The sequence below is a fragment of the Xylocopa sonorina genome, chromosome 2 (genome assembly GCF_050948175.1).
Source record: "Xylocopa sonorina isolate GNS202 chromosome 2, iyXylSono1_principal, whole genome shotgun sequence".
NCBI classification, from domain to species: domain Eukaryota; kingdom Metazoa; phylum Arthropoda; class Insecta; order Hymenoptera; family Apidae; genus Xylocopa; species Xylocopa sonorina.
In genome coordinates, this window is record NC_135194.1 from 7,218,116 (window position 1) to 7,233,875 (window position 15,760).

Genomic DNA, 15,760 nt, shown 5'->3' on the forward strand with positions numbered 1-15,760 from the left:
TGCCCGGCGTTGTCGTGTGCCTCGGGACACGTTATTTTTCCTCTCATCGATGTTTGTACACGGTCTCGCGCAAACACCTTGCTGCGCGCCTTGCTGCACACGCGGCGATTGGTATGCAACGGGAAGGTCGGTCCTCGGGGAGCCACGAACGTCGCGCAACACCGACCATTTTTATGAATCTACGTGGACAAAAATTCAAGTCTCGCCGCTTTTGTTTCTTTTCTTTGTTTTTATTCCAGAAAAAACAACGCGATTCACTTACTTTACGGCTGCTTCGAGCGCCGAGAAGGATAAAAATGAAACGACTCTATCCACGTTTTTACCAGCGAGTGGTAAATAGTCATCTCTGTATGGTAATTTCGTGGATTTGTCGCGCGATGCATTTGGGAATATCTTATAAATCTGTATGTAGGTCTGCATCAGTTATGAAAATTATACTCGACCATCTAGAAATTGGTTATTATACTGAGGCGTCCATGAGAAAAATTGTCGCTTGTTTCGCGGAAGGTAACGTGATAGCTGAAAAGAAGTTAGCACAAACTGTCCAAAGAAATTGTCATCTTACTAGACATTTAATACATACCAATTATTACATACGAATCGCAAGGTGCTTAAACAGTTCTAAAGCGTTCAAATTTGTTCCTTCAAATAATACAGTGAAAATATATTTATTTTCAGCATCTATACATATCTACTATATCGTAATATCGTATAACGATCGCTCAATTTTATTGTCGAACAATCGGCAACATTTAATCGTCGTTCAATAAACGCGCGACACTCGAGGAGCATCGGTTATCCCATAAATATTACGCTCATCTGAAAAGCTGCGAGCCGTAGAAATTTACGTCGACGAGAGGAAACTGAAGTGGACAGACGCGGCTCGCAGTTTTAACGAGCGGGCTGCGTCTCGCGCAGCGATGAAATTCCCGTCTGTACGGAAGAGGAGAGAACGGTCCCACGAATAAAATCGCTAGACGTATAATCTCGTTCGAAGACATGAAATAATACGGCGGGGGTACACAAACGAGGGCACAGTTTAACTGCAAGCTGCAGCGAGTTCCACAATTACTCTTTTATCGTGATATCTTCAGCGCACCGGCCAGAATTGCTTTATTACAGTGCTCAACTTGCTTTCAATTTTCCACATACGTCGGTGCCACGGAGGTCTCGCACAGCCACTCCTCCTCTGTCTGTGTATCAATTGTCCAGTCTCATTAGCGCATCGTTAATTTTGTCAGACTCCACGAAGAGCTCCGCGCGAATGGTACAAAAAAAAAATACCTGTTTCCACGGATACTCGCGTGCTCTCTGCTCGAGAGCCTCGTGTAACCGCTGTTCCATTAAAATTTTTCTATCCCACGTTGTTTATGAACTCGGAACTATTGCGCGGTATATTTTTAGCATTTTTCTCGCAAGTAGCATGTTTTTCAAGGAAGGTACACAGACTGTCTGAACGACTTTGGCGCCTTGCATGACACTAACATAAACGCGTCCCCCACTCGGTTTGACTATGTTTGTGTTAGTGTCACTGCTGGCGCCAGACTCGTTGAAACAGTCTGTACACGGGAATAAAGTTTTATTACTTTTTGTATGCGACGCCGGTTGCTTGAATACATTTTTTGTACGCCCGACAACTTGCACGTTAGCAACACGATAAATTGATAGTGGCAGCCGCCAGTTAAAGATTGCACGTGTAAAATAAGAAATGGCGACGGCACCGAGTACAGTTTCGTTTGAACGCGTATCCACGGAGTACGAAACGGATCGCAAATTGGTGCCAAGCCGCGTCTCGTTGAAATTTAAAGGCGCCACGCTTGGGCTCAGGGTGAGCCTCTTTAGGGTGTGTATTTACTCGTCGGGTATTCACTTGGAACCAGCACCGAGCGAGCGCCGTTCCAAGGTGATAAGCGTCAAAGTACCGACATCAGAATTTGATCGATTGTGCTTATCGGTTGCACGCGTGAATAAAACCACTGATTAAGTGTCAAACGTGAGCCTGGTCACGATTTAAAAAAAAAAAGGGTCGACTCTTTTGCGTCTATATAGATCGATCTGCTACAGTCATCTATCTCTTTGATTTTATTTGGGAATTTTTTTTAAAAAGAAACGCGAATAATTGCTTTCTTTTTTTAATTTAAAAAAGTTCTGTTTTTTTAAAGAGTTAAGCGTCAAATGCTTATATATTTACGTACTCGTAGAACGTGTCGCGGATGACTACGCACACGTGCATACCTCGGAACGAATACGTGTGTTCTACGAATGTTTGCGCAATTATTTACATCTCGATGTTCCAACGAATCGATCCTCCATCGTTCGATCTGTAAATCGACTCGCGAGATCGTTGCCTCTCCATGAAATCCAATTTGTTTCGCGATAAACTCATCAATGAGTGGAAGAACACTGTAAATGCAGATAAAACGTTCTTAACGGGCTTGAAAATTCCATAAAAAGGAATGTGCGAAGAAATTATGTTATCTCTGTAAGAAATTACAAACCATTTTGATAGTTGTATCATGTTAATTAAGATTAAACGTGATCGAAGTAAAGGCTGAAGTGAATGCACCCTTATTATTTACGAGCGATGTTGGCCGATTCATTTGGCCCGCTCGTTTCGTAAGGGCGGTTCTCTGCTCGTCTTTTATTTTCATGAACGCCTATAACGTCGTTTGTGATCAATAAACCTGGCCTGAAACATGCGAAGTTAAATCGTTTACATTGAAAGGAACGACGAGAAACTACTATTTATTGATTCTGTTTATAAAGCAGCACGCACTTTTTATTCTTACAGATGGATGTAAATATAGAGTTCAAAAAAGACAGGATACTTTTAAAGTCTATCGTTTTTAATTGGTGATATTCAGAATCAGAAAGCTGTACAATATACGATTGTCAATTTTGGTGGTAGTTTGTGATTTTATTCGTAATGGATATATCGAAAGTGATTCTTGAATAAGGGATTATGTCATTTGAAAATAATTTGAAATGGTGATTTGCAAATATTTGGCAAACGATTTTTGGAAAATATTCAAATGACTTTTTTTCCGCTAAGGTATTCACGCTTTAAATAGAATCGTATGATAATATTCTATTGATTATTCTATCGATTCATTTGCATGGTATCATAGTATATTATAATGCAGCTTATACGCCACGATACATTTTTATCAAACCTAATTGGCGTACTGCATATCAAGGATATTCAGATCATTCAAGCATCGGAATGCCTGGTGTTTGTGAACCAACTATATTTGTATAATTTGCATATCGTATCGGACAACGGAGGACAATTTGAAAATTCCCAGGGTTGATTAATTTATCGATCTAATTGGACAGGGAACTATGCAGAAGAATTTTTTGCAATCGTTATCCGCGATGTTTGTTTTATTCAAGAGTGATTTGTATGCAACGAAGTAAACTCTCTTCGGATAAAAAAAATTGTTAACGAAAGCATTCGAGCCTGTATTTTGTTCGCAGAAGATTTACAAATGAAAATGATGTTAAACATGTTTACAAATTACGAGCGTAAACGTACCTATATTAACATAACGCGTAAACACAAAAATATTTCAAGTTGCAATAGCCAAAGGTTGCAGAAATATGCAAATTATAATTTTTGCTTACTTATAACAGTAATCTACTGGAATAAAAAAAATAAAGCAAACTACATACATTATCTTCTAACGATAATTGAGAATACAGAAAAAGTTACTAATCGTTCATTACAAACATACATCGAATACGTTTTTTAACATACCATAAGTTAAACTCGATTAAGTTAAACAAAATATCGAGTTAAGTTAGTATCCATAATGTTTTAAAAATGTAACGCATTTATTATCAATGTTTATCCAAGCGAATGGAAAAGAGAAAAGAGGTAGAGGAAAGCGAAAAAGGAATAAGAATTTTGAAGAAACGCGAGTAACGTTCGACCAGAGTGGTTCGAAGTGCGGCGGCGGTGGCGGCACGTGCGTCTGCTGTTGGGCAGACGCACGATTGAACGGGGCGCGCCTCCGGTTTGTCGAAAACAGTTAAAAGCTGCCCGCGGACGATCATAGATAGACACGAAAATTCATGGTTCGCCACGGCGGCGACGAACACGACGGCGACGGCAGCAACGGCGACCGACGCGACAAGCGTCCTTGCTCCAACCACTCGCGCTACTACCGATGACGTAATCGTCGCGATACCCCGCAATCTTGGCGCCGCGGTAAACTCGTAATATCTATTTTTATCTGGTGGAAGCAGGGGCCCCGCCCCGTCTCTTCCCCTCTCACGCACAGCCACACTAGGACGTGTGTACTTCGACACACCCGTGTTCCACCGCCTCTCTTCCTCTTAATTCTTAACCTCTAAATTCAGCCTCCACGCGGCGAAATGATCGGAGTCCCTCCCATTTCTCATAGTTCACTATCCCTCGTCTTATCTTCCTTTGTCTTTGCCGATACCTTCCCCCGTTTGCCAGCATCTCGCGCGCCGTATCGCTCGCGTTCTTCCTTTGACGAACGTTGCGCCGATTTCGGAGCTGTTCTACGAGACGATTTTTGGTCGCGTCCGATCCAAATTACGCGGTGATCATCAGCGAGCAACGGGCATTCGAGCTCGGCTACCGCCAGGTTAGCCGAGGACGAGTTCGCGTATCCGTTGAAAGATGGCGTGGACGCGTTTTGATCGGGAACGGGTTAGGGTAGGTTCAGGCGCCAACATTGCGGCGACACGTTAATTATAGCAAAAAGTTACGATTGATTTATTGATCGAGCCGTTCGTCCTCGCCGATGTTTTGCATATTTAAAAGCGTTCTCGGTGTTCCTTTTTAAGGATGTCTCTGATAAGACGCCGGCAATCAGCCTCCGCCTTCGGTACTTTATTTTGCTCGCCGAGAAATATCCGATGTCCCGTGAATATCGACCGGTATTATTAATCACGAGTTAAAACGAAGGAAGCGGAGGCCGTTTGGCGGATTTTTGTTGCCCGTTACCTGGAACGCGATAGGCGAACTCGTCGCCGGCGTCCTTTATCTAAAATATAGCAAACGATCAAACGAATATATTGTAACGAGCTTCTGTTTCGCGAGATAATATTAAAAACGTTCCTGGGACAGAAATACGGGATATCGCCCTCGATTAGAGCCTCTATTACCTTGGCCTCGTTCGATATGTTCAACTGACTTAGCTGTCCTCTGAGATGCAGGCAGGTACATTTCGGTTTAAAATTCGAGAGGTGCGGTGACATTTCGAAAGTTCTATCGCACGCCGTGTCCTTTCCCATAAGCGTGTAACTTCTGCCTTTCTGCGTGACGCCGTGGCTCTTTTTCCTTTCTCCGTCGTCTACGCTCTTGTCTACTCTCGAAACTGGCGCCGTCGTCGTCCCCGGACGGCCGGCGAGACGCGTGGGACTTTCCGGCGACAAGTTCTTTATGATACCGCTGGTACGCCCGCAGCCTCTCACCAAATGAACACTTTTACCAAGAAAGAAAGACTCCTCGTTAATGAAAGATCTCATCTTGTTCACGAGGCATGCCTCTACGCTCTCAGCGTTTTGTGGAAGTTCGTCATAGAAACGGCGGATTAAATTCCCCGATGAGTCACGCTATCGAGAATCTTCAGTTAAGAAACTTTTAGCCGCTAAATAGGTACAAGTCCCCCTCGGGTTTCGCGACGCATAATTAACCGAAATGAACTCTGGGTATTCCGGGAAACGATTATTCTGAAAATTGTACTTTTGCTACACTTCACATTCGTGTAACGTTACGTTGTATAGGAACACGATACAAACTCGGTACCGATCAATTAAAGTAAACTGATAGATTCGAAGTTACAATGGTGATAACAACAGCAATTTTTTATTCGTTTCAGGTGAAATGGGACAAAAGGAATGGTGTACCCTAGCGTATTGGGAATTGGGTGGCCGAGTGGGTCGTCTTTACCCCGTGGAACCTTCGACGGTGAACGTCTTCGATTCCCTCCATGATGGCGATGGTCTTTGTTTAGCGACGTTAGCCGAGAATCACGTAGCACCACCTGCAGTTCAAAGAACAAGAAGCAAAATTGGTCTTGGTAAGATACTCCTCTGTTCTTCTTACCGGCATGAAAGTAAATCGACGAAAAGTGATATTATCGACGCGCGGCAGCGAATTGCACGCTTGGAAACAAAAAAAGAGAAATCCGTATCGTTCTTTTATAGGTTTAATGCTTAGTCAAGAAGCAGATGGTGTGTGGGCATATAACAGATCTGGGAGCCCGATCTTTGTGAATTCACCGACTCTGGATGACCCGGAGTCCCGAACGCTGCTCGTCTATCGCGTGCCTCCAGGCTTTTGTCTGAATATCTTCGACCGAACCAAAATACTACAGCTTCCATACGGCAGTGTCACCTCGAGAACGAGCAACCAGGCGTCAGGCTTTCCCTCTGGCCCTGTCGACATCAACTCCGTCCGCATCAGCTTCGCCAAAGGCTGGGGACCCAAGTACTCAAGACAGGAAGTCACTTCTTGTCCGTGTTGGCTCGAAGTACTCCTAGCGCCATGCAGGTGATCCCTACAACTAATCGTGAAGATATACAGTCTCGTCCGTTCGCGCCTTTTCTTCCCTCTCGTCGTCCTCGATGGGGACCGATCTGTGAAACTGACGCAGCAACGACGAAGCTCCGTCCCAAAGGCTGCCAAACGGATACTCGTAACGACCGTTATTAGTGGACTCGCCGCTAAGCAGTCTTACCAAAGACCGCCGCCATACATCCAGGAACAAGCGTCGCGTTTTGTTGAACAGAGATAAAATGAGAATCATTCGACAGGAGCGTTTTATATTATTGTACCTACGAACGGAGGACACGCACAGTTTCTACGTGGTACTCGATTTTTCATTAGCGGCGAAAATAAATACAGACCGTGTTGCATCGTAACGTCATTCTCGGTTGGTCAATGATACTGTCGTACTTTCTTGATAATGTTAAATGAGATTTCATAAAAACAAATAAAAAAAAAAGCGAAGCGGTGGCTCCCGCTAGGTCTAGTCAGTGGTATTTAACGTTCTTTAAGCTTGACGGTAACGTGTCTTGTGTATTAAGAGTAACATTAACTAAACAACGTTAACTGAAATCATGGAAAGTGCTAGAGTAAAATTGACGTATCAATAGAGTCGGTCTCATTCGCGAGATGTTGACATCGTAAGCTTGAAACATCCGTGCTGTCTGGCTATGTCCTCGTTTACGATTAATAATCATTGCACTGCAAGGAAGCAGAAACTTGGGCTTCCGACAAGGTGTCTAGTCAATGGTGTTTGAGAGTGTGAAAAGCTCCCGTTGGTTGCATGGATTTCGAATCCGTTTAAGTTATCAAGAAACGAGAACACTGCCAACAGAATCGAACCAAGTACTTAGCGTTTTATGTTCAATCTTTAAACGAGACTTTTTACTTTAACGGTTAAAGGTAACGCGATGATTGTATTAGAGGTTCCCTCTCTTTTTTTTTTTTTTAGGTCTGGATAGATTCGTTGGTCTCAACGCGAACAATCGGAATTCTCTAGATTTGGAAGCACACCTTTTTTTGTCGACTCATTGATGATTTGATTGAGTTCCGTCGAAACTCAGTTCCAAACTAGTCAAGAGCGTAAATTTTTCAAGCAGCTAACTTGATACCTTTCTCAAACTGTTTCTCCGTTTTCTTGTCTCCTCTCTCGATTTCGTACGTCGTAAGTCGGTATATCAGTGTTCGGTTGTTAATTTTTTTTTTTTTCTAACGTCGTCGCATCGATATTCAAATATCGTGTACCATGAGTACTGTAGTTGTCCCCGATCGTTGTTCGGTGCTGTACATAATACGTGTACATACACTGTGCCTTCCCAGCTTCCTCCGTGGTGCAATGCACGAGTGATAGAACGATAGAATGCGTGTCTGCGTGCGTGTGTGTGTGTGTGTCTGTGCCTGCCCGCGTGAGTCTGTGTATCCAAGGAAAGTGAGAGAAAACGAGAGAACTCCGCGTGCCAGCTACGTTTCGCACCAAAATGCCCAAGAGCTTCGTACTGCAGTAATACACATACTGTGATAAAAGTTCGAAACCAGGTCTCTTTTTCCTTCCTCCATTTCAGACGTGTTTACGAAGCACCTACGATTAAAAGAAAACAAAAAAAAAAAGAAAAAAATAACACGAAGCAATCAATCTGTTAAAACCGTGTATATGTACGCGAAGTGACGAACGTATGCTTAAATAAACAATAGCCCATAGAACTCGAATCTAGACGAAACGTTGAATCTACGTAATAAATCACTGTTTTCTTGGTTAATTTTTGTACAGTCTTGAGAGAAAGAGAGAGAGAGAGAGAGAGAGAGAGAGAGAGAGAGAGAGAGAACGGAATAACTGTAATCGAGTGGAGTTTTACAAATTTTTATCGCGAGGATTTTCACCGTAACGTCCGGCTGCGAATCCGAATGCGTACGAGTGCAAGAGAAGAGTACACGTGTAATTGCGGGTCAGCGAATTGCGCATCAGCGATACTTGGAGAACACGACTGTTAAGAAAGAAGAGAGAGCGAGTGTATGGAGAGTTTCGGAACGATGATGCATACGGTACGTGGCATACGATGTAACATGTACCACCAGTCATACGTATTCATTCATACGCGTAAGCGACACAAGCATCTATGAAAACACAATCGACTGATCAAGTAGTTTTTCCTTCTTCTTCTTTTTTTTTTCTTTTTTTTTTCTCTCTTTTCGAACCGTTAGTTACTTTCTTCGTACAACCGCTTTTATCGGTGTAAAAGCGGGCACGTATGGATCGTGATCCATCGCGAGATATACGATCTCGCGTGACACGCCGAACGATATATTGTGATGCGTATATTGTCGCTTAAATATTATATATTAATGTGTATACATATGTATACAGAAATGTTTATAGGTAGCTAGCTATATCTACTGCAACGGAGCGGTTCCGAGGCCTGTACGCGAGAGTAGACGCGAGCGCGATCATCTGCATCGTCGTTCCTCGAACTGTCGTTCAAGCGAGCAACGTTAGCAACGTTAGCGACGGGGAAAGCTTTCGAAAGGACCGTATCCACTCGAAACGGACCAGTGCGTATGATCATCGCGCGTACAGGCCTAAGAATCGCCGATGAGAATTGTAACGGCAAGAAGGGTTTCTGTGTCGGAGAGTCGTCCAGTTCGGACAACGCTACGTTGCTTTTTATAGTCTCCTTTTTTTTCTCCATTTTCTTTCACGGTTCTAACTTGCTGTTATAGTCGAGATTTGCTCGTCGCTGGAATTGAACCAAACGCGTGCGGTCAGTCTGGGAGCGATTTTTCGGAAACGAACTTCGGGTAAACGCGAATCGCAATCACGGCGATCTATATAATTTGTACAAATATTTTATTTTCTTTCGTAAAGATTCGATTAAAAGTAAGTTTACTTATTTTGTGAATTACATGACCCCCGATTTCGCAGTCAGAAGAGAGGTCAGGTGTGTTCTATGCTGTGTAATTCGAGAGAGAGAGAGCTCCTTTGGTTAGCTACGAGGGAGAGGCGAACGATCCGATCGTTTTCTCGCTCTTGACAATTTATTATCGAGACACAGTCGTGCCCACAGCATTATATACCGAAGAGGATGTATAGCTAACGGTGTACTTAACGATATTTTGTAATTAAATCGTACGCAATCTAAATTTTGTTAAGCTCGATCGTAATCGTAGTCTCGTTAAAATTAGATGACGATTGTTAAAGAAACGTCTTAACGGAGGAAATATTTATTCGTACACTTCACGGAATAAATAAAAAACGATTAGTTTGTATATATATAAAAAAAACAAAAGAAACGGAGGTGAAGAATATTAGCATCCTTTCTATCGAACGAAAAAAAAATCGATCAATCGATCGTTAAATACAGTCTCATTTTCACATCGATCATTTCTTACTTATTGTTAATTATAATATATTGTAAAAGTTGTTTATTATAAATTAACGTCTTGAATATGAGAAAAGGTATCGTATTTTCAACGAAGGACCACTCGAAGTCGAGGTTGAACGTATTTTCTTGGGTCGGTTAAACTCAACAGCGAAAAACGACTTTGAAGTGTACACGTTTGGATAATTAGTGGTGGGGGGATTAAGGAACGTTCTTAAACGAACGAATATTTTGACAGTCCCGTCCGGTGCGTCGTGGTGTTGAGAGCTCTGAATGTCATCCGCAAGTGTTGTTCTTTTCTCTTTCTTTTCAGTTTCTTACATTGTTCCTTTCTCGTCACGTTCTGTTCGTTCTATTTTGTTCCATCCTTACCGACGTCATCCTCGTATTCCCGTCCGCGGTGTCGATTGGTCATTTTGCGCGACGAAACATCGCGCAAGTTATTCCCGGTGTTTTGAAAAATTCTGTTTGGTCATCTATCATCGGTAGAACTCAACCAGTGGCGTGCAACTAATTTCGTAAGTATTTCTACGGAACTTTGACGGCATAAACGTGCGTTACGTTGGCGCGCAGATTTATTATTCCGATTGTACACGTGAATTTATGTGGTTTATGCCCGACTTTTGAAATGGAACGCTGCACTGGGCGCACATGTTTTTAACGTTTCTTGTTAGAACGAATCGGGACAGAGCCAATAACCAGCTGCGTGAAAACAAATCAATGAATTTCTTTTATATCTTTCCCTCCTCACTTTTACTTTCTTTGCAGTTCTATAAGTGTCGTGTGTATATATACATTTGATATGCGTGGTTGTTGGATGCGTCATGGTGCGTTCTAATAAAGGGTGCTTAAGATATGTCTCAGTTCCGTTTTAAAATGGAAACTAACGTCCACGTGCATATTTAGACACCATTTCTCATGGCGACACTTACGCGAAGCATCTCTCAAACTCATTTCAATTAAAGAGAATCATTTTTATTTTCCTCTTTTCTTATGTGAGCATAGAAAAATTTTATCGAAACATTATACAACGGCATTCTTTCAGTCGAATGGATTAAGAAAATAATCTTGTTTAAGTTGGCATCAATCAATATCTAATCCATTGCAGAAATTGAAACAAATCCTTTTTCTTTATGTAGAAAATTAATTTCTCATTTTTCGTTGTACTGTATTAAAATTACGAATATTTTAATTGAACGCGCTTAGTTCGCTTCAAAATTGTTTTATGACGACTAGAAATTCTTAACCCCCGAGAGCAGATTTTACGCGAAGCGTGTAAAGTTCCTCCCGTAGCTTTGTACTCGAAGTAAAGCAATATACAAACCTAACGAAACACCTATGAATGTTTAACCAATAAGAGAGATAATGTATTTTGATGTCGAGCGTATAAAAGTATAAAATTACAGCGTTTACTGCCATGCTACTTGTATTGTACTTTGACCATTTCCTCTTTGTAGGAAAATTATATAACGTGTATCTATATACGGTAGAAGGAAATTTTTCATACTTAAACTAAACAGTCAATACGAAAAAACTATTCACAAATTTCTCCATGTACTCTATTAACAGAGTAGACTAGATGATTCATTGGGAAATATGAAAATATACTTGTCGAGGTAGCTGCAGATACAATTTATGATAGCATGTTACGCTTCTCTAAGGTATACTTGCAGAGTGGGCCAAAAATCATGGTACACCTAAAAATGAGATAATTTAACAAAAACAGAAAAAGACACGTTTAACTTAGAGAAATCGGAAGAAAATGTTTTGTATTTTCCTTGAAACTTTATTTGATTTAACTGGTCGCTTCAAATTTTCACAATTTCCATAGAATTCATGGAAATACCGTATAAAAAGTTTTTTTCGATGTAGACTGGGATAATTTTAATATTTCATTGTACATAATATATTTATGAGTATGAATTAACAATATGGTTTTCATTTTGAATATACAATTCCTTGCTGGTTATGGCGACTAGAAATCAATGCTGTGAATTGAAAATTTTCATTCAATGATCAATGATGATTTATGAAAGAAAATTCTTTACGCTTGAGGGTGGTGCACCCCTTTTACAGCTACAGAATCATATGGATCCGCAAGTTTAATTTCAATCATTAATTTTAATTGAATTAATGATTGAAAACAGACTTGATTAAGAAGTACGCGAGTTATCTCGTTTCTAGCTGTACCACGATTTTCAAAAGTTATTCTGTACATCCGAAAGGTGGTCGTTGTTCATTTCTCCGCAGGAATTGTCTGTGAAACATAGTGCCTTTCTAGCCACTTAGAGCGAGATACAATTAACTATACAACACGCATAGTATAACGATTATTATTAAAAGCACCTTGCGCCTTGTCGATGTAAACAATTTTTGCGGGTAAGGTTAAACGTTTAATGTTGCTGATCACTTCTCGCTTCGCGAATAATTTTCAATCGAAGACAAAGTGCGTACGCGTCGCTTTGTCTACCTGGCTGTTGTTAGAAACCACGAAGAGCCGTGAAACGAGGGTCAAACGAAATTAATGTGTTCGAGAAATTCATATAAATATGTAAAATGATCGTATTTAATGTTCATAGAAATCTTTAGCGGATAGATATTTATTAAACGGTTCGCAAGCGATCGAAAGTTCACCGATTCGAATTAACATCGTTCGCTTCGAACGTAGATCTAACTTTTATTCTATAAATCAATTTTCTCATCGAACATTTAAACGTTATTTTCTGTCCTTTTTCAAAAGTGTTTCCTTCTGAAGAGACAGTCGCATACTTGATAGTTGTATAACAGTGGCGTAAATGAAAATTATCAACAGGTACTAAAAATAATAAAAGTCAACAGTTTATTTATTACAATTCTAAAGTAGATACAACATGAATATTCTGACAAAAATAATCGCGCAATATGTATTTATTATTTATATTCTAAAAAATATAAAGGAAGCGACGCTTCTGTTTCAACTTTCATGGACTTCACGTCACTGTTGTATACTACTAATTAAATGGCAATAATATAAAATCTTTATTTGAATAAGGAACAACGTTCTGTTTTCAATGAAATCTCGTGGGTGTACAAACGAAAACTTAATTGCTGTATGGAGTAACAGTAGTATGTTTCTAGTCAATGTACGGCACGTAATTGCATGTAAGGGAATTTTTGATAACTCCGTTACTTAACTTTGTTGGACGTAATACGCTTGAAACGTTTGTACGTAAAGTGTACACCGTAAAGTGCTTTGTAGATTCGTATTTACTGTTGCAGGCAGAGGCATTAGGTTGTGAAAACAGTTGCAAAATGGTTGCTCTTTAGATTAACAGCTCTACACACTCCTTTCGTACGATACGAATAGAAACTATGGTAATCGACGTTTTGTAGAACGGAAAATCTTTTATATTTGCTATAAATGGAAATCTATTCGAATAAGACACATGTATTTATGTGTCCTCGTAGGAATTGATATACACGGTTTATTCTAACGTTTAAAAAGGAAACATTATCCAAGCTATTCGATTAAAATCAGAAGCTGTGTAAATGAAAAATTGATTTGAAATTGAACATTAATTTTCAGCTGGCAAAAAATGTTTTAGATGAACGAGAATCATTTTCTTTCATTTTCTTAAAAAAATGTTCGTTTCATGAAACTCATTTGTTTTTTAGAATTATAATTACTATAAGATATATCATAAGTAATGTAAATAAAAATGTAGGTCCAAAATACTCGATTTAATGGTTAACTAAAGGAACTTTAAATGGTGGACATTTAAATTTACACATTGAACAAATCGAACCAAAATTATTCTAAACAATACGCCGCCATTGATGAACGTAGACATTTCTATGCAATTGTTACATGAAATTTCAACGTTTTTACTAGTTCGATCGGGTCTCACTCAGTGCTGTAATGTAAAAAGTATGATGTATATATGTATTTGTTGCCTGTGCAAGAGATAATTAACAGGATCGTCAAGCGTAACGTGGAATATTATTTAAAGTAACGAAATGATAAAGGTATCGATACGGATAAATAATATGAGAACATCACAAAAGATATATTAACATCGATGAATTTTTTGAACAGTCTGATTAACCGTGAATGAAACGCCAGGTCTAAATTTCTGATTTGAACGATCGTGGATCGAAAGGGTGAGAATTTAGAGAATGAACAATTCGTTCCGTCGATTTCGATGAAAAATGAATAGCATCGTGATTGCTTTACTCTCTAACGCATTTGATTTTTTTGTTGAATGAACGATTTCGCGATACCTGCTTACATTGCAAGTGAACAAGCGTGGAAGATGTTTAAATCTTCTAATGGAATTGAAATTCGCAGTAGAATAAGCTGTTCCGTTTATGAACATTTTGCAATTTTCCCTTGGTCGATGAGAAATCGATAAAATGTACATATTTTGTATAGCAACCGTTTTTTTGTAGAAAATTTATAAATAATTCTATAAGTTAATTATATATATATCTATATAAAAATAAGACGGAACTCTAGAACGAGAAAATTACGTTCGAAGGCTTCATAAGTTAATTTTTACTGTAAGACTTACAAAATTCGCATATACACTTGTCTATCATCGATGCACGCCTGTTTAACAGATTTTCGTCTTATTTTTGCTCGTAGAAGTAGCTCCTTAAATCTCCTACCAATGGTTACAACCTACATAAGACGCGAGCCACGATTAACTATATAAATGTACATAAAATTACTCGAAACTGCGCAATACTACATAAAAGGAGATGAATCCCTCGAAATTCGATTCGCGAGAGATCGCTTCTTTTTGACCCGTGCCACTTTAACCTGGGACACCTTGTACGTAGACGTTATTAGACTATGTCAGCAGCGTTGTTACTATTTCTATCCAATAATGGTACAATAACGAACACGGATATAGGCTAGTAATGAGAACTACAATTATACAGTGAACATAACAGGGAGTAATAAAAGTGTCGAGCATAAGAGCGATATAGGGTAGAGGAAAAGAAGAAACGACGATATTATTACTCGATTGTCTCTGAGAGAGAAAGAGAGAGAGAGAGAGAGAGAGAGCACGTAATATTATTTTCAATATAATTGTACTCGACTAACGAAGGAAATAATAACATTTATGGCGACGATTTATGTATCGAACTGTAAAGACGTTCTCGCCTCTCATTTTTACGGAAGAAAGAAATATATGAAGCTGCAAATTTGTACGTCATCTCGTTAATTACCTCACCTATTTTAATTGGAACGATTCTTCCTCAGTATTGAATTAACAGCGTTAATGGTTATTATTTTTTAAACGTATAAATATGCTTTAAACTGTCGAAAGGAATATTATCGTTAACAGGGGTTGATACAAGGGATGATATGAGAACGACGCTTAATTATATATTTAAAAAATTTATTATTTCTTCACGTCTATCTTATATGTGGCTTTCTCATTTACTCATACAATATGTTCATATGTACACGATCGCAGTACGGTTTCATACGCTTCATTTTTGTACACAGATATATACAATGTTAAGGTTTCACGCGTACACGTATGATAGGCCAAATAAATGGACTACAACGAATACCAGGAATTGTTCGCGATAGAAACGATTAATTCTGAAGTTAGAATGCGTGATTCATGCAAGACGTTCGCGATTTCTTGCCTATTCGAAATTTCCAACTTAGTTTACGATTAGAACGTGTTCGTTAGGAATTCGTGAGAACGATTAACGAGCCGCAAAAGGTAACGCGTGTCGTTACTCTTAATGCATGGCATTCGACGAAAGTACCATTTCTCGTTTGTTAACTATTTCTAAACTGAGAAACTAACACCTGTGTATATACAGGTTGGACAAAATTTTGGTAAATTTAAAACACACACGC

General features: G+C 39.6%; 1 protein-coding gene across 2 annotated transcripts in view; it reads left to right on the forward strand.

Moving 5' to 3' along the window:
* Nucleotides 1-6,878, forward strand: part of Dad (Daughters against dpp) — a 64,653-nt gene extending 57,775 nt beyond the window's left edge. For both annotated transcript variants that reach the window (XM_076910651.1, XM_076910653.1), the window contains 2 exons: nt 5,856-6,056; nt 6,184-6,878. In XM_076910651.1, the coding sequence (XP_076766766.1) occupies nt 5,856-6,056; nt 6,184-6,533 (551 nt within the window). In that variant the 3' untranslated portion in view covers nt 6,534-6,878. The remainder of the gene's footprint in view (nt 1-5,855; nt 6,057-6,183) is intronic.
* The last annotated feature ends 8,882 nt before the right edge of the window (nt 6,879-15,760 follow it).